The following is a 26,771-nucleotide window of genomic DNA, read 5'->3' as shown; positions in this document are numbered from 1 at the left end:
TTATACACCTACTGAAAATACAAATGTCTACCTCGAGTGTATAGTTCAATACTACAATTAAAAATATTATCACCTTTCTGTAAATTAGACCCAGAACAATGGGGTCTGTAAATACTTTTGCTTGACCAGTTCCAAGTTAATACAGCACTTCCCAGCACGTTGAGCAGAATGTTCATATATGAAACATGCTTTATATAAAAAGTTTATTACATACAGTTTATAACATACAGATGAGAACTCATTATTATTTACTGTTTTCAGATATTGCATTACTAGAAGCAAAATACCATAATGATTTATTCCACAATATATTGTTGATCCAGAAGGGAATAAACCATCTGAAATCAAGACCATGTTCAACCGTACAAGCTTTACGTCGATTCAGATGTTAAGGGCTTGTGCATTAGAGCACAGTGAGACAAATGTACAGTATATGGTCTTTGTGATGTTAATAAGTAAATCTCCTGATGTGTGTCCAATGAGGGTGTTTGCTAATGATTGCTGATGGCACAATTAAGGCTTGTCATTATTTGGAAAAAGTGGTTTTTGCTTTTATACAAACAAGGCTTCATGTTTAGCCTTTAACTGTATTAAATCCACATGCTTGGGGTCTCAAAGGCATATGATGCAGGATTCTTGACCTGAAAATATTATGAAATAACCATGCTAAGGCATATTTATGATTGCACTAGCAACCTCTGTCTTTATGTACTTTTTTAAGTGCTTACCTGCACCATTACCACTATTTGTTAGTCTAAAATGTGTTGGAAACATTTCTGGACGTGGCACTCTTTTCTATGTGGGAAGGGGTGGGTATGGCCTACAGAGTCTGTGGTTTGGGATCAGATTTTGAGTGTTTGTTGCTATAACTAGCTAGCCGCTGCAATGACCCAGATACAGCAAAGCAAAGTGACAAGCCAAAAAAACAGGGCTCGTTCAAGAACTAAAGTTACTGTAACCTAGGAATTGCTTTCCCCGGTGGCGTCAGCTGAAGTTCACCAAGGGGATGGAAAGAGACACGGAACCGGCTAGTTTTTTTGTTAGACCTGTAACGTTAACTCTAGCTATGCAGCCAGGGTTTCCAGATGTCTGTTTTTTGACTGGAATGTCCGGTTTGTGGTCCCTACTGGACAACGTGGCCCAATGTCTGGTCGCAGTAATGGATGGGAGAAATTTACCGGTAGTTTCTAATGAATTTGCATGTTAATGACTTGGTCGCGTACTCTGGAGTGAGTGGGCAGAGACTTCTTTTTGATTGAAAATACAGGCTAAAAAACCCTGTATAGTATGGCTTTAAGTCTCGAATATGAAATCTCCATAAACAATAACATTAATAAATAATAAAACATCTGAAATAATGCTTCTGAACCAGTATGAGGGCAAAGAGTACATTTTATTAAAAATGTCCATATAACATTTATTAAAATCTATTAAAATTACTATTTTGATCCGCTTCTATTTAAAGGCCAGAAGAGGGACCTAGAAATAAATACAGTAGAGTGAAGCTGCAGGGTGGTCTGTCTCTCGCTCTCTCTCTTGCGCACACACACACTCATCTCTCTCCCTTTTGTGCTTCTCTCTGTCTTCGATTCACACTCCCCCCTCCCCCCTGTGCCAACTCATTGTGTCAAACCCTGCCCAGAGAGAAGTCCAGTCTGTGTGTCTGTGTCTCTGTGTGCATGTGTGTTTGTGTTTCTTTTAATCCCGGGCGAAAGTCAGGAGATACTTTAGAGAATGGGGGACATGTTGGAGGGGTCTGCAGCTCCCGTGGTACATTTCATTAAAAACACAGCTTTGCATCTACACTCTCGCTTTCTTCCACTCCTCTCTCATTCATGCCATGTCTATCGCCTGGAGAACCTGTTCTTGAAAGCTTTGATAGTTTTGGCCATCATGGGGGCGATCTCTGTAAGACACATGCAGAGAAGAAAGCACACAGACAAGACAGACAGACAAACAGAAAGAGAGGAACAGGTTGCTGCTTTTCTGTTCCAGGAACAGAAAAAAATTCTTACAATTGAAAACTGTGCAGAACTTATCAAGGCTCTAGCATCAATGTCTGGATGGTAATTTCAGTTCAGCACATCTTTCATTTATTTACCCTACCATGCAGGTTTAAGGAAATAAAATATTGACATTTCTTTAAATAGATAATTATTTGCTTACATTATTCTATAAGCTTCTGTATTTTACTGTAATCTATTCAAAGAGTCATGTGCATTACCACACCCCAAAAATCGGAATCAAATATGACCTTCAGCATATTAATGAACAGAACACCCCCCCCCCCCATCCCCAGCCAGCACTCACTTTTGACCTGTGGTTTATCTCTTGAACTGTGGCCCCCTCCGCTGCTCTGGCCCCCTCCAGAGGAGCGGGGTGCTTCAGGGGGGCTCTCCCTTGATGATGAGGCAGCTTCAGAGGGCTGGCTGTGGTAGGACATGGCTGGTCTGATTCTGAAGAGACAGCATGGGAACAAGTCATTACACAAAGCATATCATTTGGTCTTGGGACTCTGGGAAATAAGTGTTGGAAAATTATTGGGTGTGTTCTTTTAGGAACACGGTTACTCTACCGTTACTGTTTTCCAAGAGTAACATTCAAACCAGCAATGCAAGTAATGTCTAATTTCCAAATATATACCTGAAAGAGAGTGAAAGTGAGAGAGACACAGAGATGTGGATTGAGCTGTGTGAATGAGGGGCCCCTTACCTGACTGGGGCAGTAATAGCAGCAGCAGCAGAGGCTAATCCAGAGCTCGATGCACCACTTGTGGTTCCAAACTTCTCCTGCCGCCGCCGTACATCACGCGGGGGCTTTGCCACAGAGTTCACAAACGCCATCTTCACTTGCCGACCTGTCCCACACACACACATACACACACAAACACACTTCATAGTTTAACAAACCCACTCTGGCACATTATCATTCAATGACTGCCCCTGTTCACATTTAGCAGTCACTGATTTCCCTCACCATGTATCACAGAAACATGCAGCTTGGAGCCGATACAGAAAAACACTAGTAACTATGCATAAGAGAGACTGAAAAAGGAATGGGGTGGCGTGCCTATTTGACACACAGTGAATATGTCACTGTCCCAATGAACTGTGCAGAATTCTGAATCACAGTCACACTGAGCTAACCCTACTCTGCTGTGCTGAGCAACATTTAACTATTACACTCTGTCACCGTCATATTGAGCTGTGTCCACACAGAGAGCTGTCATACTGTAACACAGAGCTGTAATCGATCTCAGCATGCCCATAAGGGTGAGCTGGTGGCATGCGACTGAGCAGTGATCGAGTAGCGCTTGACCAAGTGGCAAACAAAGGCAGTGAGGTGCCATGCGGTGCGTTTGGGCGTTGAGCGCGCTCTGACTCTCGGCAGGAAGCAAGGATGCAGGCGGGGGCGCGGGCACCTCTGGGGCGGTTGGCGTGGGCGGAGCTGATGTTCTGGGTGAGCATGCGCAGGCGCTCCTCCCTCTCGTCGTGGAGACGCAGGTACATTTCCCGCCATGACTCGTATTCCTGTGGAGACTCCCGCTTGAAATCCCTCTGGCAGTGACGCATCCACAGATCATCGGACTCTTCCATGAAGCACTAGACACACAGGGCAGAGTCAGGAGTCTGGGGCATTCAAACACGGACACACACACAAGCCACGCACAGGGGTGTGACACTGAGCTGACAGCAAGTCATCATCTGACACCTGTCTGTGTGTGTGTGCATGCCGTGCGTTTGTGTGTGTGTGTGTGTGCTCGCATGTGTGTGTGTGTGTGTGTGCGCGCGCGTGTCTGAAATGGTATATGGGAGCACATGTCCGTCGCTGGAGATGTTTGTCAGAGATGTACCTATCCAGTATGATAATCACTTAAAGCTTTGGTTGATTCATTAAAGGAATACCATTTTCATTTCAATTTCCAAAATAAAACCACGATTAATACACAGATATGAAATTGTGCTGTGACCTTTTTCCCCCGGATCTTAAAGTCAATGATTAGGGCCACAAGTTGGTCTCAATCATGTGACCTGCTGGGATTTAAACCTGTATTTAAATGTTTATCCTCCAGGGGTCCCCATAGACACTCCAATGGTACAGTCAGGTGACTAATCATACAAATGAGTTTCTAATAGAGACAATTATAAAATCAATTACTTGATCTAATACTGGGGGAGTCAGGAAGGGAAGTGAACATGGATGGAAGTGTAAATGCTATGTAAAGCATGTCTTTGAGCCAGTGGTCCTCACTCCTGGTTCTGGAGAGCCGCAGGGTCTGCTGGCTTTCGTTGTTACTCAGAAATTGAGTAGCACAGCAATTGATCAGTTAAAGCAGTTATTTACACAGCTAACTCAGGTCACCTGGTTTCTTCATTGCTGACCTAAACCAGCTAAAAAACTAAAACCAGCAGACTCAGAGGCTTTCCAGGACCACGATTGAGTATAACTGCAGTAAAAAGAAAAATTCATCCATACTAAGGTTTTTGTTTTAGCCCAGCAGCAAGACGTCTAATTCTACTTAAGGTCTTGATTGAAGACCATGATTAATTAATAAGTGGAATCAGTAATGTATTTTTTAAAGCTTTTCAGTTAAATGTTATACAAGTAAAACTTATCTTACTTGGGCATTTCCCACTGACAATTACTGAAGTGAAGCAAATGAGATAATTGGTTGAGAAGTGGCTTGACAAAGAGGCTACTGCGACCTCTACCTGATGAAGGACTGAAGTACAATGCGAGAAAGCAAGGGGAGACAAACCGGTGGCCATATCTATGATGACGTAAAATAGGATCTGCATGTTCTTCCTCTCACTGAAAAAGTAAAGCCATGCTGAATTACAAGTTATATTCAGAATATGCGCTGAGGAGCAATGCATGAGGAGGAAGGCTTCAGTCAGCATTATTGATTAGTTTGGTACTGCTTGCATCAACAGTGACGGCATCAACAAATTGATAAAATGAGAATCCTTTAAGTGAGAAGGGCACTCTCTTTGAAAATAAGAGACCTGATTATCATAGTGATACAACAGGTTGGTCCCCAACTCATCTGTGCCTTGCAAATTTGCATTTTTTTTCAGTTGGCGACATTACAGACACTGCCTTTTGGTCTGGCCAAATTCATGACAGAGGTTAATCCCTGTGAATTTTAGCCTAACTTTACACATCATTACCATTTATAAAAATTTAGAAACACAGTCATTCAGTATACTCCAAATTAATTTATAAACTTATTAATAATAATTAAACATACAGGAAAATCATTGAGTACAGAAAAAACTTCATAAAGCTTTTTAAATGGTATCTGTGTGTGCGTGCATGTGTGTGTGTGTATGTGCGTTCGCATGTGTGTGAGTGTGTGTGTGTATGCGTGTGTGTGTGTGAGTGTGAGTGTGTGTGCATGTGTGTATGAGAGTGTGTGCGCGTGCGTGTGTGTGTGTGTTTGTGGTACCTGGTTACACTGCTCAATCCGGTACAGTTGCTCAGGTGTGCACCTCTCCAAAACTGGCTCCAGAATTTCATATGGAACGCCTCCAACCTCATCGATGGCTAGACACACAAATGATGACATGCATAAACACTCACATGTCCATTTAGAGTATTTTAAAGTATTCAATTAATCACAACCATTAATATTATCAGTATCATTACCATTAGTAATTAAAGGATTTGTTTGTGTTTGTGTGTGTGTAGATGAGAGATAGAAACAAAATACAAAATGCAGTCTGACTCACAGTCAATATTGTTCTGCAGAACCCTGATACACTGTTCATAGAGACTCATCATCTTGGGCAAGCAGACTGCCTTAGAGCCTGAGTACACCACCATTTTAGAGTTGAAGCGCCTCCCAGTGAAGCCAGTATCTTCCTCGTCACATGACACAGGAACTACAGGAGAAACAGAGCGGGGATTAAGATGAAGTCACGCTCACAGAAAAAAATCACATATACAGGACACAAACTACAGAGCAAGACAGAGGGAATCAAGGCAAAGTGAATAGAAAGATCATTGTGACTCAGAGAAAGAGTGTTTAATAAAAAAGTTCATAAGGAATGAGAAAATACAGATAGACAAGAACTTGATTGCGCAACGTGTGATGAATGTGCACAGAGTGTGTAAGCAAGAAATACAGTGAAACAGATGGACAGATAGGAAGTGATGAACCGGGACAGTACCTTTACGCCTCTGTGGGGACAGAGGGGTGATATCGATGGAGGGCAGGGGTCTGTAGTTAGGCTGGATCGCTGGCAGCGGGATATCAGGAAGTGTGGGCACTACATCTACTACCTGGGAACGACAGAAAAACGGCGTATTGACAACAAATTGCTATTGCACTATGACAGTGGCACCTGATGTCAGTACTGAAATAAAAGGCTATCAATGAAACAGAAATCATCCCTCAATAACTAAGACCATTTTTCTGTGGTACAGGTTTCAAGAGCAAGAGGCAATTGCTCCGGATTCCCCCATTTTGAAAGCAACAGCAGAGATGAAAAAGCATTTAATAACAAAGATACAGCTTTGTTTCTACAATTGAGAATTAACTCCAATGTGTGAACCACCCAAGCAGCCAAAACTGGGCTTTGTTTTTGAAGCTCACTTCCTGGTCTTGTTGAGAGACGTTGCTCACTAGTGCCAATACAAGTCAATAATTTCTTCCCCACAAGAAAATGTAATCGCAATAGGTTTTTTCTTTGTCAAATGTCTCCCCATGTGCCGATTCAAGTTATTGTGTTATTTTGACAATATTTCAATATTTTGTGGACGAATCAGGGACGGTTTGCTTCATTGCCAAGTCACTGTATCCCCCATTTAGTGGACGATCTGGACTCGGCCGGACGTCATGCCCATATAAGGGTCCCCCATTTTCCCTACTGCACAGTCTCTGGTTCCAAGTTGTACAACATGGCAGTGCCCGGAAATCGCACTTTCACAGTTTCACAACACCCATGGAAGGTCAGTGACTTTCTGAAGTTTTTTCCATTTTTTCTAGTCAATGGAGCCACCCCACCTCCCCATATTCACACATTTCTCTCAAAATCAGTTTCTGATTTTATGCAGAGTCATTACTTTAATGTTTAACCTTAAATATCCCTTAAATATGGATTTATGGAACTCTTATGCCCTGATATTGGTATATACTCAATCTGTTTAATTTTAATTTTACCTCAAACGTACCACTTGCCATAGGTATATTACATATAATACGCATCACTCTACTATTCCTCAATGGTGAGGCAACCGTTACCACATCTACATTAAATTACATTACATTCATTTGGCAGACGCTTTTATCCAAAGCGACGTACAAGAAGTGCATTTTCATGATCGTAGACAACTGCTGAACACGGGTTCAGTAAGGTACAGTTACTTATTTTGTACAGCTATTACTAGCCGAGAACAATGAACACTATCCTGGTCTAACATCTGCAAAGCCAAACTAGGCAGAAGATTAAGCTAGAGTATTAGGACAAATACAATTTACCAAGAAGTGCAGGGATGGGGCAACATGTAACAAGTGACAGGAAAAAGGGTTTTTTTTTTTTTTTTTTTTTTTTAATATATATATACACAGCATGGTGGTGGTTATTCTAGGTATAGTCTGAAGAGATGAGTCTTCAGGCCACGGCGGAAGATGGATAGTGAGGGGGAGGTTCGGAGAGGGACGGGGAGTTCGTTCCACCACTGGGGAGCTAGGGTGGAGAAGCTCTGTGATCCCTTTGGGCGGGTGGGAGGGGTTACAAGACGCCCTGCTGCTGCAGAGCGGAGTGGTCGAGCAGGCACATAGAATTGAGTCATGTCCTGCAAGTAGACGGGGGCTGTCTTGTTGGCGGCAGTGTAGGCAAGGGTCAGGGCTTTGAATCGGATCCTGGCAGCGACCGGTAGCCAGTGAAGTGATCGCAGCAGAGGAGTGACATGGGAGAATTTGGGGAGGTTGTAGATGAGCCGGGCAGCGGCATTCTGAATCATCTGTAGTGGCTGTATGGCACAAGCTGGCAGGTTTGCAAGGAGAGCATGCATCTTCCTACATAGATACCTGTGTAAACTAAACATTAGGTGAAAACATACACTTCCGTAGACTTCCATAGTCACTGAATGATCACCTTATCACAAGCACAGCCACTTTATGTTTGCCACATAGTCCATATAACAGTATTTTTATACCCCGAGATACACTCTGAGGAAAGCTCATTTCCAGAACACATTATCATTTACCTCTGAGGCATTTCCTCTGACCTTTTGGTCAAAATAATGATGTGATACAAAAATTCAGAGACTGACATAATCCACCCCTCCACTTTTTGGGATGGATTTGTTTTCATAACAGAGAAATGACAACAAAGAGAGTCATGCCAAAAAAGGAAAGTAAACACCTCACTGAGGGCTAGGTGGCCACTGGACAGGCATCCCCTCCAGACCTTGCCCTACCTTCCTGCGTTTCTCCGAAACCTGGGGAGTGGAGTCGTGGGGAGGCCGTTTACTTCGGGTCCCGTTAGCCTTGCTGGGGGTGGAAGGGGCTGGGGGGTTGACCGCAGGGGCCGGGGGGGCGGGCTGTGAGGCCTGAGACGGGCGAGAGGGCTTCTTCTTCTTCTTGCTGGGGGTGGGGGCATCGTACGTCAGGAAGGACTCAAAGGACATGGTGGGCGTTTCAAAGGCCTCGTCCTCCTCATCCTCCCCTCCTCGAGCTGCGTCAGGAGATTTCCTACGCTCCCGAGACCTGCCTGGGGAACCAACAGGAAAGGCACATACATTGTAACACGCTCCACATATTAAGCACACACATCATACAGTACGAAGCACTACACTGAAACACAAAAGGAAGGCATGCGTGTTACAATTCCGAAGCATGGACAATACGTCATACAGAAATGCGCTATAAGGAATACGCATACGTGAAATAAAACTTGTCACACATTACTCGCATCATGTGCCACAACCCACAGGCAACACAAATCACACATCACACACGGCATTATGCGGCTTTTGAAAATCAGCGCCAAGTGTACAGTCAGTGAAGGCGACTCGGCTGCACAGCAGCAGAATCAGACGAGCCGAGGAGACGCGCCACATGAGCTCTAAAATAAAAAACCATGTAAAACCGCAGACGCTACCATACACGGCTAGGTGCAGCTACCATACACGGCTAGGTGCAGCTACCATACACGGCTAGGTGCAGCTACCATACAGCTAGTGCGTAATGCTAACGCAGACACTACATACGCAGGTCATATGCTGTAAAACCGCAGACACTACCATACACAGCTAGTGCATATGCTGTAAAACCGCAGATACTACCATACACGGCTAGGTGCAGTAATGCTGTAAAACCGCAGACACTACCATACACGGCTAGGTGCAGTAATGCTGTAAAACCGCAGATGCTACCATACACGGCTATGTGCAGTAATGCTGTAAAAAAGCAGACGCTACCATACACGGCTAGGTGCAGTAATGCTGTAAAACCGCAGATGCTAGCATACACAGCTAGGTGCAGTAATGCTGTAAAACCGCAGATGCTAGCATACACGGCTAGGTGCAGTAATGCACAACATTTTCATGGGAAAACGTGGACAGTTTAGTTGAGTGTGCAAATATTTACTAACAGAAAGAAATTCTAAACCAACCAAATTCCCCCAAGTTCGTTTCTCATTTGGATAGAGCAGCTCAAATGCAAAGCATTCCATTTCAGAGTTTATTATTTATTTTTGCTACTTGATTCATTTAAATATCTTACCTGGTACAGAGCTCTCAATTTGCTTTCAAAGATTACACAGAGAGTGAGGAGGGACCCATGAAAGGATTAAAGACCCCCTCCACTCAAGAACAAGTTTTTTAATGGTTAACTTCGCTTGGAAGCATGACTTTCCCACAACAGACAGATTTTTGTGCAGAACTTGTCGCCAGTGTGCCTTTATCAGGTTCTTCCACTGTAGACAGAGCACTTGTCCGTACTTCCATGAGATTGGAGTTGGGAACATGCACATATGAGCTAAATTTGTGATGTCACAAATATGTCAAACCTATCATGGTCCACAATGCAAAGATCTTCAAATTAGAGAAAGCTGAACAGTTAGTGAGATTGTCGTAACAGCTGGCGTGTTGAACACGGCAGACCGCGCACTTTTAGGATGCAGGTAGGAACTTCGTTCCACTTGTTGCCAAAGGAGCCCATTCTAAAACTAAAATAGGAGGAATTTGTTCATAAAAATCACACGAATGTACCTGATAGCGCAGAGGGAATCTGTTTGTAGCGCACATTTTACAGAAGACTGCTAATCGCAATAGGTGTTTTTTCTTTGTCGAATGTCTCCCCATGTGCCGATTCAAGTTATTGTGTTATTTTGACAATATTTCAATATTTTGTGGACGAATCAGGGACGGTTTGCTTCATTGCCAAGTCACTGTATCCCCCACTTAGTGGACGACCTGGACTCGGCCGGACGTCATGCCCATATAAGGGTCCCCCACCTGCATCCTAAAAGTGCGCGGTCTGCCGTGTTCAACATTGTGGACCATGATAGGTTTGACATATTTGTGACATCACAAATTTAGCTCATATGTGCATGTTCCCAACTCCAATCACATGGAAGTACGGACAAGTGCTCTGTCTACAGTGGAAGAACCTGATAAAGGCACACTGGCGACAAGTTCTGCACAAAAATCTGTCTGTTGTGGGAAATCCTCAGATCCTCATGCACAAGTCAATGGGTTTCGCGAGGAAATTGATTTTGAACCCAGATGCAGTGCCTACTATATATCCCAGGTTGTGTTGCCAATTTGCATATTCATAGATTCTGGCATTCTCAACGAGGGTAAAGGTGTAGAGATGGTACTAGGCCATTTTATGTTGTTTAGTTCATTCTGTAGTTTTATTTTTTGGTGGAAAAGCCATATTATGCAAATTATTATTATTATTAGGTTTTAAAATACATCTGGAGGGGTTCAAATATCCAGATTATTTTTTCAGTTTAATTTAACTTAATCAGCACTCACTTTATTGTGTGATGTCATGCTAAGAGACGTAGGTATATTATCGGAATGTGAAAAGAAAAAGGTATGCAACTAAAGGAACTTGTCATTCATATTATTGAGAATTCCTGAGGCATCACTGCAAAGCAGTTTTTTAATTGGAAATTTGGGTTGATACCACCTCGTGAAAGCACTATTTGGTGAAGATCAGGGAGAAATTCAAATGTTTAATATTCACAAGCAGCTCCGATGAGTCTCGCCAGAGAAATTATTTGGCTTGCAGGGCATGACAAACCACACAAATTAAGATTTCAGCATTGCATGTCCTTTCCCAAAGTTTTACAGAGAGTTGCGTAAAAACTGCAGAGGAATTCAAAGAGCTGAAGCAAGCTAAATCAAGTTCTGTGTACTGGTATTGCCAGGACACCTCCAAATGTTGAAAAAGAGATAAAGGATTTTTTCCAAGTACAAACCACTTTTATCTCGAAGGGTACTTTAAAACAGTGGTTCTCAACCTCGGTCCTGGGGGCCCACTGGGTATGCTGGTTTTCGTTCCGACCACAATTGCAATCCCGGAATTGTAACAAGCTATTATTTTTCCTTAATTAGGTGCTTCTCATGTCAGAGGGATTATTTGCCCACCTTGTGTCAGCAATAGCTATGCATGCCATAAAGTATAAAAGTCCCATATTCACAATGTGCTATATTGTAGACGATTACGTAAAGAGGATTAAAAAAAAACTATTTAACTAATCAAAATGAAGACTGAGGCAAATTTTAATTTTTTTAATTTAACCTTTATTTACCCAGGGTAGGTTCACTGAGCACGGATGCTCTTTTGCAGGAACGCCCTGCTTCACACTCATACACATTCACACCTGGGAGCTGCCCAGTAAAACCACAATCCTCTATTGTTGGCCACTGAGCAAATCAACAGGTTCCTAATTGGGGAAAGTGTGGACACCCGGCCACTAAATCTAATCATTTGATAAATAACAAAGAATTCAAAAACAAAGAAAATGATAACAAGTCAAACCTGTATTGTGCTAATTAGTTTAAGGTAAATATTATGCACTTAAAGCACTTAAACACGTGTTCAGCAACCTAATTAGGAGCCTATTAATTCCCCTCGTTAATTTGATCTGTTAAAAATGTTACCTCTTTTTAAGTGATTGTTTGCAATCACTGAAAAAGCAACAATAACACAATGGGATTTTATTCTTCATGCCATGCATAGCAATTTCTGACAAAATGTCGCTTAAGAGGGTAAATAATTCTTTTTAACACGAAAAACACCTAATTAAGAAAAATGAACATCTGAGATTGCAATTGTGGTTGGAACGAAAACCATTATACACAGTGGGCCCCCAGGACCGAGGTTGGGAACCACTGCTTTAAAAGATCAAAATTGAAAAGCCAACAGTAAGCCAGGACATGTGTCTCATGTGTCAGGGGTGTATGCCTCACAGGGTCTCAAACGAAGGGGACGTGTGCAGACTCACCCTCAGGCCCCCTCCTCTTGTCCGTTTTGACCTCCCTGCCCTCGTGCGGGGCAGTGTGACGGCTGTGTTTGGAGGACTTATGTGTGGCGCCGTCCTGCTGTTCCCTCTCGGTCCTGCGCTTCTTCCCTTCGCTGCCGCTGCTGGTCCCCTGGGCGCTGTCGCCGTGACGACGATGTCGCTCCAGCTCCCTGTCGCTGTGGGAACCCTGCTCCCGCCCCAGGTCCTTGTGCAGTTTTGGGAGACGGTTCTTTTTGCGGGGGGGGCTGGGCGGTGGCTCTTCCTCTCTGGGGGGGCTGTCGTATTCCTCCACCTGATACGCCTCTTGTTCCATGTGGCCGTGAGGGGGGCTGTAGTTATGATGGGGAGGCGATGGGGAGTAGCTATGACGGTACTCTCTCTCCTCCTCCTCCTCTTCATCTTCGTCTTCCTCTTGTATGTGCGGACGTTCCTCAGGGGAGGGGTCTCTGGCCTGCTTACGTCCCATTTCGGGCCCCCGCGCACGACTACTCCCCTCCTTTCCACTGCTGGGCCTGAGAGACACAGAAACAAAATTATTTCTTATTCCAGAGACCGTTCCTAAAAAGCTCAGCTCCCCCTCCACCCACCTGTCCACAGACTGCGGGACCAGCTTCTTCCACCTGGCTACCAGAGTCTTTGCAGCCTCTCCAACAATATCATGCTTCCGGAGAGAATTCACAGACTTCCCAATCCCAGTCTCCTGCAGGTGAAGGAGAGACAGGAATTGAACTTTGGGACTTAACAAGCAGTCCACTCATCTACATAACATCACACCACAAAGGAGAAAGCACAAGTGTGTCATAACAGTGCATATTACCTCCAAATCAGACATTGAAAGATACTGTTACGTTAGATACGTTAGAAAATCTAAAACGTCTGGGCTGATACACAGTTCCCACTTAACACCTAGAGTAAAAATGTTCATCTAATGCAATTCTGATTTCAATCATGCGCTGATCCCTTTGTTTTAATATTTTTACTTGTCTACCAATGTTTAACGGCCTACATGGATCAGATTGCACCCTTGACTTTCTATCTAAATACAGGACTTCAGCCACGCAGACTGCTCATTCACAGGTACAGATCATTTTAAAGGAGGCTAGCACTAATCTCTGTATGCAAACTGATAAATAGTGCCCATACTGACTGTCCACCAACAGCCCAAGCAGATGGTACAAGACATCGCATAATTTACACAGTGCTGGCACTGAACTGATTCCTATGAACAAGCAGCTTAGTCAACAGAAAAACAGGGCCGTCCAGAGCACAGCATGCTGGGCATGCAGTCCTTTTCTTACCACCAGGATGTCCACTGTCATGGGCAGCTCCCCCAGCCTTTTGAGAGCCTTCAGCAACTGGGAAGAGAATTACCACAGTCCCTTAAGCAGTTGGATCCATAACGCAGTGTGACACACATAAGCGCAGACAGCTCTGCAGTAAATACACGCACGATGTAAACCTACCCAGAGCAACACCCTCGCACAATAGAATTCTGCCTTCAGCATGCACAGATATCAAAATTAGGACAACAAAGACAAAGTGAATCAACCAGCAACCAAGCAATAAACAAAACCAGCATCTGAGATTGTAATGTCACAGTCAAAAAGGAGAACATGGTGGTACAGGGTTTGTCTGTGCACTAACACATACATTTCGGACTGGACTTAGATCAGAGGAGGTCTGTCCTTATGCTTGAAAACTAAAATTGTGCACTGTCATGATATTTGGGGGGGAGGGTCATCCCCATTCCCAGGGGGATGTTGTGTACTCAAGACAGTCAGGTGGCAGAGACCTCATCTAGACACAGTGGAAGCTATTATCCCTTTGTTCAGCAGCAAACACTTCGTACGACTTGAGTAAAGGTTCCAAGTCCAATTTTCTATAAGGTCCAGCACTAAAGAGGATGCCACACACAAATACCACAATGCAACCGACATCATACAAAGTCTGCCAGGCGTTGGTAGACACTAGCGGCGATGGCCTGTCGTTTGCCTGACTGTCGGTGGAGTTGACAATATTGCTGCGGCTGTCATTCGTGTCAGCGCCGCTAGAGTTTCTTTATGATCACCATAAATCGTTACAATAATCTACGATTTAGACCGCCCGTGCAGTGGCTGATATGTGTATAACCTCAAACTGCCTACTATAACGACGGAGACGAAATGATTCGACTATAGCCCTCTCCAAATGGTCGAATGAAACTGCGTTGCGAAATTAATATAATCCGTGACGTGATCTTAAAAAAAAAAAAACTAACGATATCAGATGGCTTGCTTGTTAAATGCCACACTGCACAATGCGTCCTTTCTGCGGATCACCGCTCAACCTCAAATTAGCTCCCCTTCCCGGCCCACCGATCTTTACCTTGCGAGGCTCTGGATTCTCCAAGATCCTTCCCTGGAGCCTCTCTACCGTTCCTAGCAGGTCCTCCGCCATGTTTACAACTGATATCGTGGCCCGGAAGCTTCTTCACTAAAGCAGGAGCTGGCCTGCACTTATTGCAGGAAAGGCTTCAACCGACCTACGGTAAGTATTGAGCACTCCCGGAACTACGTCATACAACAGCTGACCGGTATGCGCAGTGGTATCCTGAAGAGGGGGTTCTCATTGTGGTTAGACAATATAGCATAGTTCAAATAAATAAAAACAGCTATTGAAAGGAAAGATTAGACCTATATTATAGTTTATAGTTTATTACATCAAGAGTGTGACAATGAGATAGTGAGTGTACTTAATATTACAGTTCTATTATAATACACTTCTATGATAGGCGATTATTACAATTATTTACGTCTCTGAAATCCAGACAACAATATACAATACTAAAAAAAAGGGAACAAGATGAAAACATAAAGTTACCAAACTTGCTACATTCTTGGAAGTTATCACCATTATCATGTAACGTATCACATTTAAGTTCATATTGGTATTCTAATGTATTACAAACAGAATTATATAATTAATGATAAGAATAAGATTTATTGAATAATTTTAATATTTACATTTTTTCATTTTCTTCTAAAACTTTTGGTGCACAGTTTTACTCTTTGAGAATGTACAGCATGAGGACAAGTCATCCCTGTTGAGAGTTTTTGGTCCTTTCCGGTAGCAGACAGGAAAGTCACTGACAGTGCCCTACAGCCCTCCCACCCGTAACCCTCCCACTCATCTTCTCTTCCCCAGGGCAAAAATAGCTCCCGTTGGTCTCTTTCTGCATGCATACCTTCCTTCTCCCAAAGCAGGCTTTACCCTGGCTAAATCAAGCACTTCCCTTATCAGCGTACTCCACACGTACTGTACTCTCTCTCACGCATACATACGCACACACCAGTGTACTGGGACACAGTGATTGGTACACAAATATGCAAATGCATATAGAAAAGTATAACACAATAGAAATAACAATACACAATAATGAGGAGACAGTTACACAAAAACTCATATTCATACATACTTTCACACCCCCTCCCCAAACACGTCAGATGCAGACACATACGCACACACATGTACACACACACACACACACACACACACCCGCGCTTCTTCTCTGAAGGCAAAGAGAAAAGGCAGAGAAGGGTAGGGAGTACATGAATATCTACATTTAATATTTTTTAATATTCTGCGTTCCTCTGATGATGCTAATGAATGAAAATGTGTGTGTGTGTGTGTGTGTGTGTGTGTGTGCGTGTGTGTATGGGTGTGTATGTAGGGGGGTGGGGGGTGGGGTGGCAACTGAATATAGTCATTTAAGGGGGAGTGGGTGGAGTGTCCGTATTTGGAGATGTAGGTGGAGGGCTGGATAGGTCACATTTCATTGCCTGGTAGGACCTCACTCAAACACTGGCACCCAAAGCTCACTGACAGACAGGCAGACAGACAGACAGACAGAGGACAGAGGAAAGAAGAGCGAAACAGCAAGAGAAAAGCAGAGAGCCAGAAGAGAAGTGAAATAGAAAGAGAGCAACAAAAATTAGGAGGAAGAAGAAAGAAAGAGAGAGAGCAAGAGGTAAAGCATGCTGGTATTGTGTGGTCTTCGGACTTTGAAAATGCTGCGTTGTGTGCTCACATGTCAAAAGTCATTTTCACTGACTGAAGTCTTGAAGACAGGGCACAGCTTGAGAAGCGTTAAAGGGACTTCTTCTGTAAGAGAGAAGTAAACGAGGCTAAAGTGTTACCTTTGAGTAGATAGTAAACAAACACAATAGAGGCAGCAAACAGGCTCACTGCAGCCATACAAATACAAATTAAGCCTGAGATGTGCATGTGTGGTCACCACACTTCTTATTTATGTGGAGGTAAAACAGTTGGGCCTGTGGGCAATAAACTGCCACCATAAAGTACACACATTTGAGTATTTCAGTAGAATCCACAGTGATGTATACAAGTTACACTAAGATATTGAAATATATGTTTGCTACCATTGTGTTTGTTAGCATATATTTGTATATAGCGTTTGTTCCACATGGGATTAATTTTGCTATGAGAGCACAATATCAAGAGATGTTCAGCTTTTCTGTTTGGCAGATCTAGTACTTTGCAATCAATTAATGACAAGTCTGTGTACACAACCAAACTTACTATAGACGAAACCAATCCAGTGTAATGTACACACACACACAGCTAATCTCATGAAGTGTTTGAATTTACTGTTGACCTCTCACCTTTCCTCGCATAAACATCACCCAAAATGAAACCTGTATTAGTCTCTCCAGCAAGCGCTTGTGAGCAGCTATCACACAGTGATCGCACAGGGGAAAATCACTTCAGTTTGTTCGCCACTTTGTGTGTGCACGGTGCTCGTCAGGTCCTAAAAATAAAGTGTGCGGATGGGCAGTGAGAATTCTGTGTGTGAGGGAGCAGGCATTGTGCTCTGCACCGCCCCACACACAGGACTGCATGGGGGAAAACGAGGCTCAAGGTCCAGATCTGCCCTGACAAACACAACAGCTGCACTCAGCCCCCCCCCCCAATTCACCCACCCACCCATCTCCGTCCTTCTCTTTTCATCTCCTTTTACCTCCTCATATACTTTCACCTGTCTCTCTTCAGTGCCTCTCTTCTGAACCTCCCCTCTTCTTTCTCCCATTCCTGTCCTCTCATCAGTTTCCATCCCTCCTCTTCTTTCTTCTTTTCACACCTCCAACAACATGCATTCTCTCCACAACTTACCCCACCCCCTCTACTTCTCTTAATCTCTCTACATCATTTCATTCGTCTGTTTCATGTGTTCCCTTGACATTTTCCTACATTTCCCCTTCTTTCCCACACAGTGTCTCTCCCCCCATTGCCAACTCTCATCCCTCTATCTTTACTTCCTCTCCTTCTCTATCTCACTCCCTCTCTCTTGGCTGGGCTGGAGTTTAAAATAGCCTCGCCGGAGCACCTTCATCTGTTTGGCCCATACAGAAAGAGGGGACAGCAGCTGTTGCTGCTGTCATGTGAGAGCTGAGATCCAGAGAAAGAAGCATTCAGGGCAGAGGCAATAGGACATCACCCCCCAATCCCACCCTACAGAACCTCTGTCCAGCCCAACAGGTGGCACAATGACTTTGCTAGTGGAACAAAACAAGCGTGGTACAGGAAAGGTGACCCGGCTACATTCATACACACAGACATCCAAGGATCAACACAATGTTTTTATTTTCAGTGCAGGTCAGCTGAGATCAGTCTTGTTTATTAGCCTTACACGTGGTACCACGCCCACCAGGAATTACTGCCATGAGGGGTGAGAGGCTGGGGTAGCGGTGGGATTCAGGTTCACTGGGCTCTGAGGATAGTGCTTCTAGGCTGGGAGGTCTAAAAGCAAACAAATACCCATATTTAAAAAACCATGGGGGTCTCAACATCAGTTACACTATGCTAGGGGCCAAGCATATCTTTTGTATTTATTCCTTTGCATTTATTCAAAAAGCTAAAGTGACTATGATTTGGGGTCAGACGTTTAATTTCTTGCAGAACTTGACTGAAGGTGCAGATAATAGACTTAGTGCCTCTGTGAAGTCCCCCTCCTATCAAACCTGAAACCTTCAGGCCTTCACAGGGAAAATGATGCAGTTATGTGTGAGATTCTAACACCATGGATATCACTTCGCTCACTAAAAAAAGTATCAGATCAGTCCAGCCTGTGAGAGTGTCGCTGTGTGGCTGAATTCTGGGTGAGCCCTGTGACTGTCCTTTAACTGAGACTCACCAGGCGAGCGCCAAAAAAAACAAAAAAAATCAAACGCAGGGTCATTTTTCAAACATCTGTTCTTCTCTTTCAACAAACTGAGAAAGGGTCAGCAGTAGGAGAGCTCCCACCCCCACCTCACTGCCCAAACACCGGGAGGGGGCAGCAGGCTGGTAACATACTTGGCCGGTGCACCTGCAAAGACTCGTAAACAACAAGCTACGCGGCACTGGCGGAATGTTGGCATGTGCCCAGAGGGGGGTCCAGGTTTTGGAAAAGATGCGGCTTGCACATGGCATATGAAAACACAGACGGAAAAGAGCACCTGTGCTGATGTCTGCAGAGCAGCTCTGGAAAGTCCCATCACACTGAGATCAAAATGGAGACCCAGGAATGAGGACGACCAGTTCAGCATATTCACTCACACACACACACATGCACGCTCATACACACACACACACGCACACACACACATGCACACTCATACATACACACACGCACACACACACATGCAAGCGCACACATACACACACTCACACACACACACATGCACGCTCATACATACACACACGCACACACAAGCAAGCACGCACACACACAAGCAAGCGCACAAACATACACACATACACACACACACACACACACACAAGCAAGCAAGCACACACACACAAACACACACGCACACTCATACACACACACACACACACACACATATGCGTGAAAGCCATTTTCCCCTCCTATCCCTAAACATAGATTAGGCCCTTCTGTCCATAAACAACTCATTGTATTTTGCTAGGGGCATAGAACAGGAAGTGAGAATTGTTGTCATGGCAAAGTATTACAGTTTGTTCCCATAGAAATCAGCCTCCAACAAAAAACTACGGAGAGCAAGGGTGGAGGAGGCTGCTGTTGACATTGACATGTTTGCTTATCAGCTATATCTTGGTTCACTTGGTAGACAGATTATTTCATGTCAGTCCGGTTATGACAGACAGCGAGGGATAGAGAGAGCTGAGAGGAAAAGAGAGAAGAAGAGAGGAGGGCCGGAAGGGAGGGGAACGGGGTGGTTTTAGGGAGAGATGACGGTCATGTAATCTAAGCAGCAAGGGTTCTGCCATGCTCAGTGTGCCTCCGCCTATTTATAGAACATGACTGTGTGTATGCGTATGTGTGTGCATGTGTGTGTCTGTGTGCAATATATTTCATGTATGTCAGCATGCTGTAAACTATATACCACACCACCTGGCCTCCAAAAAATAACTCAAGCTTGACAGTCATTCTTCTCTCACTTAACCCAAATATGTGTGTGTTTATTGTGTATTATATCTAACATTAGTTAAAATTCTGTTTACTGTTAACCAAACAAATTAATCCAAGCCAAGGTGAGTGTGTGTGTGCACAAGCCCCTTAGTGTGTGTGAATGAGAAACACAGAGTGTGAGTGCAGGAAACATACAGGAGTATGAAAACGATAGAAAGAGGGAGACTGAGAATTTGCGCTCTGTACTGTTAGTGCTGCCTTTGCGTCAGTGTGGAAAGGGTCACCCACCCACTGCCTACTGCCCACTGCCTTCTAACTGGTGCCTATCCAGGGTTTTAACCCTTTAAGGCGTAGGATCACACACATTTAATTAGAATGTTTTTAACTGAACACTCTAATGCTGGTGTAACTATCACTACTGGTAAATGAGAGCAATGGAGTTCTAGAACACTGACTTTTTGAATTTTGAAGAAAAAAAACATTCTAAAAAACCGGCTTTTCAAAAGGTTAAAAGCCAAATTTCCTCTTGACTCTGAGGTGGAGACTGCAGACTAGCATGCACATACTCTGCTTCTCCCCCTTGTTTTTGAGCACCTCATGTACAGCTGAAGCAGACAGCCTGCCCCTGCTCGTACCCCATGAGGTGTCACTCATGTGCTTTGAGGCGGGGCCTAACGTACTGGCTGAGACTCTGCCTCCCGGTGCGATGATATGCCCGATCATGTCCCACTAAGAGACACTCAGTTGTAGATGGCATCGGCCTGGCCACTATTCAAGTCAGTACCATGAGGTATATCACCACATTAATGATGCCCCCTCCAGGACACCCCATTCCAGATAGGAGTGATGAGAAAGGGGAAACAGAGGAGGGATGCAGAAAGTGTACCGTTTAAATTTGATACATTGAGTTTCTTTTTTTCTTTTCTGTACCATGCTTGTATCTCCACAGGTGCTGTGTGCAGCTGTGCCGAAACTTCACTGACCTCCCTCCCCCAACCCTACTGCCCCCGCCCCTCCTTCACACGAGCGTGTCCATCTGTCCGTCTCTCAGTCCCAGTCTCAGTTAGGTGCAGAACGTAGGTAGTCAGTCTGTCACATCTGTCTGTCAATAATTCTGCCAATTGATCTTTGCATATAACTTGATTAAAGAGGCACTGTCTGTGAGCCTGTCTGTCATTGAAAACAAAGTCTAACCCAGTTTGCCTGTCAGTAAGTTAGCGAGTGATTTGAGAAGTTTAGTTGGTTAGTCATTGAGCCTTTTTTACGACAGTGATCTCCAAGACGATCAGTGCCTACTGTGTTAGGGCAAGACTGCCAGCGTTACTATAGCAACATGGCCCCGAAGAAGAAGGCAGCCCGCCAGAAGAAAGTGGAGCTGGAGACCACAGTGGTGGAGGGCGGGGTGGTGGTCGTGGAAGGTGTCAAGAAAATTGGGGAGGCGCTAAACATCGAGCAGCTGAACCGGATGAACGGCCTTCCACTGTCGCTGCCCATCCCGGCGCCGGGGGTGAAGGGGCTGGGCCTGGGCAGCGAGCTGACCCGCCCGCTCCATGGCTCCGCCCTGCTGGAGGAGCTGAGCCGCATGCGTCAGGAGCGCTTCCTCACTGACCTGGAGCTGGCCAGCAAGACCAAGGCCTTCGACGTGCACAAGCTGGTCATCTCTTCCGTCAGCCACTACTTCCGCGAGCTGCTGGCCAAGGACCCAGGGGTGAAGCGCGTGGAGCTGCCCACCCTCTCGCCCCTCGGTTGGTACCCGCTGCTCCCCCCCGCCTTCATCCAAAATATCCCAACTACAAATTTTATTTAAGCTTCTTCACCCCAAACCACCAGCCTGCCACATGAATACCATAGTACTATTACTTGAGGTTTCTTAGTTTGTAACATCGTCTTTGGTGAAAGAGTGAGTCTGCAGAGTCTCATCTAACTAACAAACATCCAAATTCTGTTACCCATAAATCACCAGTTCCAACAGGTGTGTCACATACACCAGGAAAAAATGCAATCACAAGGCAGAACATTTTGGAGACTGTTAAGCAGCTGTATAGATAATAATCTGTGATTGGATACTAACCTTATCAATGCCACCCACAGGCCTGGCCAATGTGATCACCTTTGCATACTTGGGGCGGGTCCACATGTCCCTCTACACCATCGGCTGCACCGTGTCAGCGGCCAGCATGCTGCAGATCCCACAGCTGCTCCAGATGTGCACGGACTTCATGCTGGCCGAGCTGAACGTGCAGACGTGCGTGTACGTGTGGAACATGGCTGCCGTGCACGGCCTGGACGAGGTGCGGGAGGCCGCCCGCCGGTTCGTCCTGGAGAACTTCGCCCAGTTCGCCGACACGCCCCAGTTCACCCAGCTCACCCTGGAGCAGGTCACCGACTTCCTGGAGGACGATGGCCTCATCCTCCCCTCCGAGCTCACTGCCTTCCAGGTCAGACGCCACCCCCAAAATCGCCCATCCAAACCTTGTGACACCCCACCAAACAACCTGACACACACAGGATTACCAGACACACAAGAAATCCTTTAAAAGGCATCTAGGAAATGCCTATGAGAAAATGAAGCACAGGAAATGCATTGGCTTAGTCATGCCAAGCATTAAAATCTATGCACTGAGACACCTCACAATGTGTAACTGGTATGTCCAACTGACCACTTTCCCTAATTCACTCATTCTCAAAGTTGACTTGATGTTACCCAGATAGCATAAGACTCCACCTCCAGTTACATGAGCATGTAAAATAATGAGTATGTGGTATACTAGTTTTTCAGTGAGCAGGACATAATATATGTTCTTTTCAACACAAACACTACTACGGACTAAATGTTTCACATCCGTTGGTTTTTCCTGTCACCCAGATGGTCATGAAGTGGCTGGATTTCGACCCCCAACGCCAGGAGCACGCCGCGGAGCTGCTGTCCCACGTGCGCTTCGAGACCATCCCGGCTAGCGAGCTGGTCAGCGAGGTGCAGCCCGTGGCCCGAATGATGCAGGATCCTCAGTGTCACCGTCTGCTGGTCAAAGCCATGAACTACCACCTGCTGCCGCACCAGCAGAACGCCCTGCAGTCCCGCCGCACCAGCATCCGTGGGGGGCAGAAGGTGCTGCTGTCCGTCGGGGGCCGGCCCTCCCTCACTGAGCGCGCCCTGAGCCGGGAGGTACGTGCAAGGAGGAGGGGCGGGGAGCGAGGCGGTGAAACGGCCGCAGCAGAACGGCAGTGACAGTAGAGAGCAGAGTTTGAGGAGTAGTTTTTTGGAGTGTTTTTTTTTTTTTCAATGGCCACTATTCCAAATGTTAGGAAGCGATGAAGCAGCACCTCAGAAAGCAATACACAGACACACTACTAACAAACAGATCACTCCATCAGTGAGTCACATATTCCACCCAGCAGAGGCAGCTTGTGATGCAGGGCTCTGATTTGTTTGGGGCGTGCATGAGGCGAGTGATCTTTCATAAGTAGTTTACTGCAAAATGACGCTCCAGACTTTCCTGGCATCTGCGAGATGACTAGCTACGTGAACAAAAAAAAGCTTAAGTGAATAAACAGAGAAGTAGCACCATGTCTTTGTCTTTAATCCTTCTAGTTTAGTGAGTTTAACAGGTGCTTTGGCTGAATTAATACCCAGTCTCCTCTGTCTATACGCAAAGTAAAGGCAACTGGAGCCCTGGCTTGACCTTGGTAATCAGAGATTCTGGAAATAATTGAACTGAAAGTCTGAGGTATTTCATCAATTTTTGAACATCAATGATGCAATTCAATGTCACAGCAATTGTGTGCGAAACAAGAAACATATACACCCAAGAGCAAAAGCAGCTCCACACTGACCCCTCAGCCTTCCGCCCATCTCCCCCTGCAGGTGCTGTGGAGGGATCCGCGTGAAGGCGTGGCCACCTGGCGCCACCTCACCCAGCTCCCAGCCAAGAGCTTCAACCAGAGTGTGGCAGTGATGGATGGGTTCCTGTACGTGGCCGGGGGGGAGGATCAGAACGACGCGCGCAACCAGGCCAAGCATGCAGTCAACACCCTCAGCAGGTACTGGCACGCACGTGCAGCACAGACATGCCGATTTACACGCGCAGATGTCGGATTCACTCGGCACACTTACCGATGCAGCCCCCTCAAAGCTGAATACTTATGCACTTTTCTAATGTGACCTAGACAAGATTTCACGGGCAGAGTGCCAAGTTCTGCCCTTTCCACCACCACCACCAACCGGATTGTTCCATGGGAAAGGCCATTTTCATGAACTGACCAAAAGTAAAAAACATGCAATCAATAAGAGTAATTAAATGAACAAACTTAAAAATTAAGTAGTCAAAATAGAAAACTTTCTTTGGCCCACAATTATACATTAGTGCAGCCATACACGCCCAAGTGCATTATTAGTCATTCTGTGAAATTGTATATGTAGTTTTTCCCCTTTTCCTCATTTCCGCCCATTCGTTTTGTCCCGCCCTCCTAGATATGATCCACGCTTCAACACCTGGATACACCTGAGCAGCATGCGTCAGCGCCGCACGCACTTCAGCCTGGTGCCCAGTGGGGGGCGCCTGTATGCCATCGGGGGGCGGAACGTGGAGGGCCTGCTGGCCACCACGGAGAGCTACGTGCCCTCCTCCAACAGCTGGCAGCCGCGCGCTCCCATGGAGCTTCCGCGCTGTTGCCATGCCAGCGCCGTGCTGCCCTCCGGAGACATCCTGGTGACCGGGGGCTACATCAACTGCGCCTACTCCCGCTCGGTGGTGAGCTACAGCCCCGAGACGGACAGCTGGAGCGAGCGGGCCGGGCTGGCCACGCCCAGAGGCTGGCACTGCGCGGCAGCCCTGGGCGGGAGGGTGTTCGTGGCGGGGGGCAGTCAGCTGGGCCCGGGGGGCGAGCGCGTGGACGTTCTGTCGCTGGAGGTGTTCTCCCCGGAGAGCGGCGAGTGGAGCCAGGCCGCGCCCCTGCCCATGGGGGTGAGCACGGCCGGCCTGTCGCCCCTCGGGGACCAACTCTACCTCCTGGGAGGGTGGAACGAGGCGGAGAAGCGCTACAAGGCAGCCGTCCAGCGCTACGACCCCGGCACCAACAGCTGGTCCGGCGGCGAGGAGCTGCCTGAGCCCACGGTGGGAGTGTCCTGCTGCACCGTGACCCTGCCCCCACGCCACACCTCTCGCAGGCAGCGCCACGCCCCCGGCCCAGGCTCCACCCACGAAGAGCACCCAACACGAGACGGCAGTATTCCACCACAACCTACCAGTGGCTGAGAGAGAAAAAGAGAACAGGAGAGAGAAAAAGGGAGAGGGGAAGAAAGAAAGAATGAGAAAGAAAGGAGGGGAAAGAGATTTTGGATGGAAAACAGAAAGGAGGAAGGAGGGAGGGTTGAATGAAAGGAACAGGCGACTGTGTCATAGTGGTAGTGAATGTTACACTGTATCATAATTAATGAATGTAAGTCTGAGGTAGTTTTAGAGTGAATGATGGAGAAAATGCGTGCGAGTTTCTATTTATCCTGTTCTTTGGCAAACAAAATACACGGCCATGACAATTGCATCTGGTCTTCACAGATTCATCAGTTTTCACTATTTCACAATTATTTATTGAAGTAATTTCTTGTACTGTGATTAACCTATTTAACTCAAGGAAAGCTTGAGATAGTAGCTTAGTTTAAAAGCGGTGGAAAAAGAAAAAAATATGTTTTAATATGTGCAATGAAGCGTTGGTTTAGTACAAGAGGGTGAGGGAGGGATGGAGGGATATGAGATGATGTGCGAGGAGAGTGGAAACGACACTGTCCACAGACAATACAGACAGACACAGGTTAGAAACAGATGTGGACACTTTTAATCCCCAAAGTATTCTGACCCTCATTCTAATTCTAGCCCCCCACCCCAACAGGAGAGATACTACACACAAACTCCACAACAACCAAAACCAAAATGATAGCAAAATTAGAGATTAATCAGACATGTGCAGAGATTACATTCACTAAGACTGTTTAGAACAGTTAGTTACGGTATGCAGATTTTCAAACTCCTGTGAGTAATTACAAAAATAGTAAACAAGGACTAATCAAGCCCCTTATCTTCTGTGCCGATGGTCTCACCTGAATAGATGGCAGTCTCACAAATTTCATAGCCAAGTGGGCTGACCCTTGTCCTGAGGGGTTGAGTGCTCTAAAGAAGGGGCTCGCTTGCTCACTCACCTGTGTCTAGTCATCTCCTTCCCTTTAACTAATCAAGTGAATAGCCAGTGTAACTCCAGCAGGAGGCAGAGCGAATGCAGAGGCAGGGTAGTTTACCTGAAGTGCTGACCCGGGCACTTTAACGGGATTGCCATTTGGTCTAGGGGGTGGCACGGTGGTGCAGCAAGTAGCGCTGCCGCCTCACAGTAAGAGGGTGCCGAGTTAGAAAGACCCTCAGATGGGATTTTGTGTGGAGTTTGCATGTTCTCCCCGTGTCCATGTGGGTTTCCTCCGGGTACTCCGGTTTCCTCCCACAGTCCAAAAACATGCAGGTTAGGTTAATTGGAGACTCAAAATTGTCCCCAGGTATGAATGCAAGTGAACAGAGAGTGGATCCTGCATTATTCTATCTGGGATTATGCAATCTTATCTGGCTTCCTATAATCTGAATTACCTATTGTGAAATTTGCGCAGTGATATCCTGCATCACAGCTGTGGACAGGGAGATGGCCTGCGCGTGTGCTTACGCCAGTGCACATGTTCCTGGGGTTTCACTGAATAAAGACACCCTGATCAAACAAAGGGCGAGTCCATTCATTCATCCCTGCAAACACGTAAATATATGCAGATACACACAACTGGTATCGCACAACTCCCTTGTGCATGCCCTTCTTCCACACCC

At 45.7% G+C, this 26,771-nt stretch overlaps 2 protein-coding genes across 3 annotated transcripts; one reads left to right on the top strand and one right to left on the bottom strand.

Annotated features, from left to right (window-relative positions):
• Positions 1-1,374: 1,374 nt before the first annotated feature.
• eloa (elongin A) lies at positions 1,375-15,009 on the bottom strand. The gene is made up of 12 exons (XM_064347289.1): positions 14,853-15,009; positions 13,787-13,843; positions 13,076-13,188; positions 12,471-13,000; positions 8,428-8,720; positions 6,174-6,285; positions 5,733-5,885; positions 5,450-5,547; positions 3,422-3,602; positions 2,713-2,857; positions 2,311-2,456; positions 1,375-1,906 (listed from the first exon to the last, which is right to left on the bottom strand). The coding sequence occupies exons 1-12, from the start codon at positions 14,922-14,924 to the stop codon at positions 1,845-1,847; spliced, it is 1,962 nt and encodes a 653-aa protein (XP_064203359.1). The 5' UTR covers positions 14,925-15,009; the 3' UTR covers positions 1,375-1,844.
• Positions 15,010-16,310: 1,301 nt separating this feature from the next.
• klhl43 (kelch-like family member 43) lies at positions 16,311-26,671 on the top strand. Of its 2 annotated transcripts, XM_064347245.1 has the most exons (7): positions 16,311-16,494; positions 20,867-20,993; positions 21,188-21,662; positions 22,009-22,355; positions 22,784-23,083; positions 23,783-23,958; positions 24,389-26,671. In XM_064347245.1, the coding sequence occupies exons 3-7, from the start codon at positions 21,251-21,253 to the stop codon at positions 25,170-25,172; spliced, it is 2,019 nt and encodes a 672-aa protein (XP_064203315.1). In that variant the 5' UTR covers positions 16,311-16,494; positions 20,867-20,993; positions 21,188-21,250; the 3' UTR covers positions 25,173-26,671. The 2 variants fall into 2 exon arrangements, with proteins under 2 accessions (XP_064203315.1, XP_064203317.1); XM_064347247.1 differs by lacking the exon at positions 20,867-20,993.
• The last annotated feature ends 100 nt before the right edge of the window (positions 26,672-26,771 follow it).

Source organism: Anguilla rostrata, chromosome 8 (assembly GCF_018555375.3).
Source record: "Anguilla rostrata isolate EN2019 chromosome 8, ASM1855537v3, whole genome shotgun sequence".
Classification (NCBI taxonomy): Eukaryota; Metazoa; Chordata; class Actinopteri; order Anguilliformes; family Anguillidae; genus Anguilla; species Anguilla rostrata.
Note: the sequence above shows the minus strand (reverse complement) of the source record. Positions and strands in the feature narration are given on the sequence as shown.

Excerpts from the sequence above, each read along its gene's own strand:
- klhl43 (XM_064347247.1), top strand. The coding sequence starts at position 21,251 with ATGGCCCCGAAGAAGAAGGCAGCCCGCCAGAAGAAAGTGGAGCTGGAG. Across the intron at positions 21,663-22,008 it reads GCCCACCCTCTCGCCCCTCG|GCCTGGCCAATGTGATCACC; the intron begins GTTGGTACCCGC and ends TGCCACCCACAG. Across the intron at positions 23,084-23,782 it reads AGCGCGCCCTGAGCCGGGAG|GTGCTGTGGAGGGATCCGCG; the intron begins GTACGTGCAAGG and ends CTCCCCCTGCAG.
- eloa (XM_064347289.1), bottom strand. The coding sequence starts at position 14,924 with ATGGCGGAGGACCTGCTAGGAACGGTAGAGAGGCTCCAGGGAAGGATC. Across the intron at positions 5,548-5,732 it reads TCTGCAGAACAATATTGACT|CCATCGATGAGGTTGGAGGC; the intron begins GTGAGTCAGACT and ends TTGTGTGTCTAG. Across the intron at positions 3,603-5,449 it reads GGATTGAGCAGTGTAACCAG|TGCTTCATGGAAGAGTCCGA; the intron begins GTACCACAAACA and ends CTGTGTGTCTAG.